The sequence below is a fragment of the Plasmodium gonderi genome (assembly GCF_002157705.1).
Source record: "Plasmodium gonderi DNA, contig: Pgo-contig_857, whole genome shotgun sequence".
Taxonomy (NCBI): domain Eukaryota; phylum Apicomplexa; class Aconoidasida; order Haemosporida; family Plasmodiidae; genus Plasmodium; species Plasmodium gonderi.
The window spans coordinates 3,090-9,754 of NW_021629550.1; the positions used below are offsets into that span (position 1 = coordinate 3,090).

Here is a 6,665-nt window from a genome sequence, read left to right on the forward strand (position 1 = left end):
ATAAATTTATTTAATATAATCTCTTATAGATTGTGAAACTCTGATAATATTAATTTTTACCATATTATTTATTTTTTGATGAAAATATGAAATATAAATGGAATGTATAATATTTATTTCTGCTCAATCATTTTTTATTGCTCACAATTCTAATACCTTTATGTATGTATAATAAATAAGAAAAAATACAAAATTATAGATAATAAATTTCTCTGTTTATTTTCAACTGTGTAAAAATATTAATGATAATATTAAATTTCTTTTATCATATTTTCATTTATTATTTAAAGTATATATAATTTATACGCATAAGGTCCAAACATCGTATAAACAATATATAATTGTATTAGTAATACCATATGTATAGTTACAAATCCATTATTTTTCTATTAATAATATATATAATATAAATAAATGAAAAATAATTATTTTGAGAAAATATTTATTAATTGATACTCATTAAATCATATTATAATAAATGTATTATATATATAAGAAAAAAAATTCTAATGATGAAAATAAATATACACATATTATGAGTATATAAATAATAATAGAACTCTAATATGTTTTAGAATTAATAATTCATTTAATTTAATATAATCATAAAATTGACTATTTCATAAATCTTATATCATAAAATATTTACATCAGGAAAAATAAATGATCAATTAATATGGAAATATATAAACATAATATTTTACTAAATTAATATGTGTAAAATATTTTTGCAAATTATAGTATATAAAATATTCTAATTAATATATTGCATTAATAATAACACAGTCACTATTTATAATGCAATTAAAAAAATATATGTATATATGGTACATATGCATGCTCATTACTAGAAGTTTTATATGGAATTTATTATACATACACATTAGAATTTAAATAATGCTAAATAATTTTTACAAATATTATAATTCATGTATATCTGTATTATATATATTAAGTAATTTCATTATTATATAACATAAATTACTTCACAAATAGCAAATATATATGATTATTTTCAAAAATAGGACAATAGATTTCATTATAATATTTGATACATTATTTTTTTTTATATTAAGTAATGTCTTATTTGTTTTCCTTTAATTTTATATATATCTAAATAATACAATCTTCTGCAGATTAAAATTGTTGTATTGATAAATATAATATATCACTTTCAACAAAATACGCAATTCGCCATTTCGGAAAACCATTTATTTTAATGTCTAATATATTACACTATATACTAACATTAATTTTAGTTATCTTTTATATTAATTAATATTCCAATAATAGAATAAACCTCAGAGTATACAAATAATTTTATTTATGCTATTTTTTTTTTGTTTACATAAATATTTTCTTTTTTAATATAATGATATTTTTCAATTAAAATATTTTTTATAGAATACAGGAGACTTGAAAAAGGAGTAATATTTTTAATTTGAAAGTACTTACCCATAAATTTTTAATAAGTTATTTGTTCAAATGTTATTGAAATACATACTATTATATAAAACATTACGTATCATTGTCTAAATAATTCTTATTCAAAGAACCCATACATTTAACATAATATAAGTTAGTTCTTGTGTATGTAATATGTGTAAAAAGACAATATATTTCAATATGTAAAGTACTAATAAATCTATCAAATATTTATATTAGTAATAATTAATTGTTTCTATTTTAACTATATATTAGTTTAAACTATATATTAATACATCAATCTCTGTTCGTGCTTAAAATTCCTTGATTTATGATTTCTAAGCAACAAATTATATTATAGAAATATACATTAATATAAGTGCAATTTCTAATATAATACATGATTAAATATTAAAATTAGTAATAAAAATTCATATGATATAAAAAATATTTAGTTCTATCTCAGTTTTCATATTTATAATTAAAATAATATTAACATTAAACAAGTTCTTTTTTTTAATTCGTACAATAATAGATACTGTATCTAAAGACATGGTAACTTGCATATCGTTCTATGTTACTAAATAATATCTTATTATTTGCATGAATTCTTTTAACAATTTATGAACAATATTACTTATTTAATGTTTACATTATTATTTGAATTTTTATTATTTATGTGTTTGTTGTTAGTATTACAAATACGAAGGTTATTTGACTTATAAAAATATTTTCATGAGACTTTAAGAAAATCCTGTTATCATAGAAGTTATTCAAATATTCCTGCAATCCCAAACAAATATAAATGTAAATAAAGATATTATTATTAATAAATGAAAGGGGAAAAAGGATATTTTGAGTATATTAATAAGAATAATTCATGTAATAACAATAAATGTTGCATTTATATTAAATGCAGGAAAAAAATATGGTAAAAAAACCAATGTTGCAAATACTAAATCAATGTTTGCTTATTTAAAGGATAGTGCTAATAAGTATAATTCTCATGCAGAAAATATGAAATGTCCTGGAAAAATGGAAGATGTTAATGGAAAAATATATGAGAAAATGAATATACTATATAATGTATATGATGAATATTTGATTACAGTTTATTATAGCGCACATAAAATTGGTCAACCAGATTTATGTGAATATTATGAAAGTTTTGTTGAGGAATATAATGATGCCTTAAATTTCATTTAATTAAATGAAGATATTTTTTATTAAAAATTATTTAAATTATATGAGATTCCTAATGAAAAGTAATGATTCGTTGTGGAATAACGAATGAAGTAATGAATTTGTAAACATAGCTGGTAATATTATGCACACAGGTAATAGAGAAAGATGCATTAAACTAATTCAATCAGGAGACACACCAGATAAATTGTGTCATATTGAAGGAGATTATGTTATGACTTATTATACTTATAATAGGAATAAGAACGTAAGAATAACAACAATTCTTCTTAGTGTAGCTTTTGGAGCATAACTTTTATATATCTATAAGGTTAATAAGAATTAAATTTAAAAATAATAATATTGTATGATTATTTTTATATTATATATATACAAAAAATTATTTCATAATGTTAGAACTCATATGACTTCATTATAATATAACGCTATTATTAGTTTAGAGAATATTGGAGATGTTTTCTCCTTCTTGTCAAAAGAAAAATAAGAAAGACAATGATTATGAACGACAAAGGATTCGAATATATAAAGTGCAAATCTCAAACGTATATTGCAAATTGTGATGTAAAGAAGTATAACATAACGTATATATCTGGATAACCTTAAAATATCTATGTAAAAATATAACATGTCAACTTATGAACTATGTTTAAATGCAAAGTAATTAGTTATACACATATATAAACCTAAAAAAGGTAGGAATATATGCATGCCTTAAATAATTATAATAAACAAATATATACATTTTAATACATAGAGAATATTATTACTCTAAAAGGATAATTACGGGAAATGTTAATGGTAAAAACTGAAAATATATAATTATGTAAAAAAATCATGTGACAGCAATTACATTATACATTAAATATAGAAAAAAATTAGAAAATTATATGCATTCTATATTTTATTCTTATATATATTGTCTTCTATGAGAATAATCTAAGTACATATAGTTCCGTTTAGAATAATTTGTTAGAATGATAAAACATAGAAAATAAACAGATTGTAATTACGCATTGAATCTAGCAGTCATAAGCCCTGATTAAAATGAAATAAGTATAAAAAATATTATCATTATGGGTAAATGGTAAACATTAATATTTTTTATTAATTTGAATAATAGCGTAGATAAACAAAATGAAAAATATGAAAATATTATTACTAAAAAGAACATAGATAATTTGTAAATAAGTATGAGTATAAGGTTAAATTAATCGTAAAATTTATAAAATTACCTATAATTAGAATTTTTTTATTACTACATATCAATAAAAAATATATATTATTTTTAGTTATATAATAATATTATTATATTTATATAATAATCTAAACACCAAATAATGTTATTTATATTAAAATTGATAATTTTATATATATGAATAGCAATGAATATTTGTTTAACAAGATATACATTCAAAGCATACTTTAATGAAAAAATATTTTTTTCCCTCAGTTTTACACATAATTCGTGTAATAGTGGTTTATTCAAATTTTTTATATACCACAATATATGTTATTACATATAATTATTCTGCTATTATATATTATTGTGTAAAAGGAATTATTAGATTTTATTTCCTTACTGATATTTATTTTTATACAGTTCCTTTTCTTGTATATAAATTGTATACATTTTTCCTCTATTATTTCTTATATTTGAAGTAATGCTTATTTTTTTAGTGTAAATATCATTGTTATACTTCGAGAACTATTTATTAAAAATTATAAAATGTGATTTTATACATATAATATAATAATTTTGAATTCCATTAAAAGTTTTAAAAAATACTAATGCTTTTTTCATGGTTTTCAATAAAATATGGATACATGTATGAGCTTTTTTAAAGATAATATGAAATTTAAATAATCATTTACATTAATATTATATCATAGGAAAAATGAGTTGCAATAAAACAAATAATTGAACTAAATCTAAGAAAAATATAACAAATAAAAATATATGACATAATTTGTTTACTTATACTAATAATTTCATGCTCAGTTATATGAATATGTATAATTATTATATATATATATTTTTAGAGTGAATTCATATTATAAGAATCACAAAACACTTTTATATATACATTAATTATACATATATTTTTCTTTATTGTTATATAATAAAATGACATGATGGAATACATATATTTTATATATTTATTTACAATGATAACAATAATTTATCTTTTATATATGCATATCAATATTAATCTAGGTATTATATTATTTTTTATATAAAAAATATTATTTTATAACATAGTAACAATGATTTCATTCATTATTTTTGCATGAAGACATCACTATATTAAAGCATTTTATTTTTACTCTTTATAATATTGTCGAACAGTTTCATTTAGTGTCACTATAATTTTATCTATGTTACCTAATTTAATTGATAAATTTATATAAATTATTATTTTATCATGTGGAATATGTAATATTTTTTATAATGCTCTTAAATAAAATTTTTTCTATGTTTCTTAATCCTTTTTGTTCTTCCTTTAAAACAAATACACTTACAGTATTATAAATTAAATAGTAAAATTATGGGGAAAAGTATAACATATTATGTCCAGTGTCTCTTGATATAGTGCTGTATATTTCAGATCTTTGATAGGTATTCCATTCTTCATTTGTATTATTCCATCGATTTATTTTTTTATTTATTATATTGTGCCACCACGAACCGAATATCGTAAACTAATTCAAAAAAAAGGGATATTTATATTATATATATGTATTTTTAATAATGTTTAACGTAAGTTAATAAAGAATTAATAAATATTCTAAATATTTTAAATAATAGAATAATTAACCTTATACAAAATAAATAAAGAAAGAAATACCATGATAGTTACAAAAAATGTAATTACTATTGTAACTGCGCTATTATTTTTACAAGAAGCTTCTTTTACAATTTCAATAATTTCCCTAGGCTTACTTACTAATTCTTCATAATATCGCTTCAGTATTTTTAGTGCTTCTTCAAAAACAGCCTCTTTAGGTAGTACCTTATCGTTTTTATATATTGAATTATATAGATCATATATTAATACGATTTTATGAAAATCATCATTTTTAATGGGATTTTTATTGGATTCACATAGATTAATTATTGGTATATTTTTTTCTTTCATAAATATCTCTATCAATTGATCATAAATATCTTGGATGTCACTAATTTCTTTTATGCCATTTTTAAGGACATCATATATCCAGTAGTAAAAGTATGCACAACCTGCTTCATGTAAGCTTCCAGATGTTGCAGTATTAACATCAACTAAATATTCCATAGCTTGTACGCATATGTCTTTAGGTCCACGGACATCAAAGCTTACATCTCTCAATTTATCCCTATCAGCATATAGATGACACTGTTTTGTCAAACCTAAGTAATTATCGTGCTCTTCTGTTTCAAATTTATGTACTTTTTCTTCTATTTTCCTGCTACATTCAGGAAAATATTTTATAATATCATGCTAATAAGAAAAAATAAAAGAAAAGAAAAGGAAAGATCATATACTATTATACAATTTTATATAAAATTTATATAAAATGAATCATACAAGTATTATAATTTTATAATTATTCATATAATAATTTAGAAATACTATGTTCTCCAACATCTTATATAATATTATGCTTTGTTGCAACTGATTTATATAATGTAATGCAATTTAATAATATACATATAGATATAATAAAAAATAGATATACAATGTGTGTTGAATGATTAATATTGCTCTTATATAATTAGTGTTAAAATAATAGGGAATCATATTATATTTAATTACAATGCAAAGTAACACATAGTAGTAATCATATATATTACATAACACTAGTTCTTATTTATTTTAGGGCAATAATGATAAACACAAATACACTATTTAAAAAAAAATAATAAAATAACTTATTAATATATAACATAAATAACATTCTGATTGCATTCATCCTACAATATTATTAATAACCCCATTAATATAGAAATGTATGAGATTCTCATATACACTATTAATAAGAATTCATATATATATATA

General features: G+C 19.4%; 1 protein-coding gene across 1 annotated transcript; it reads right to left on the reverse strand.

Annotated features, from left to right (window-relative positions):
- Positions 1–5,172: 5,172 nt before the first annotated feature.
- Positions 5,173–6,254, reverse strand: PGO_004400 (variable surface protein; the record flags this gene model as incomplete). Its single annotated transcript, XM_028691473.1, has 3 exons — positions 5,173–5,328; positions 5,475–6,107; positions 6,240–6,254. The coding sequence occupies 3 exons, from the start codon at positions 6,252–6,254 to the stop codon at positions 5,173–5,175; spliced, it is 804 nt and encodes a 267-aa protein (XP_028547274.1).
- Positions 6,255–6,665: the final 411 nt, after the last annotated feature.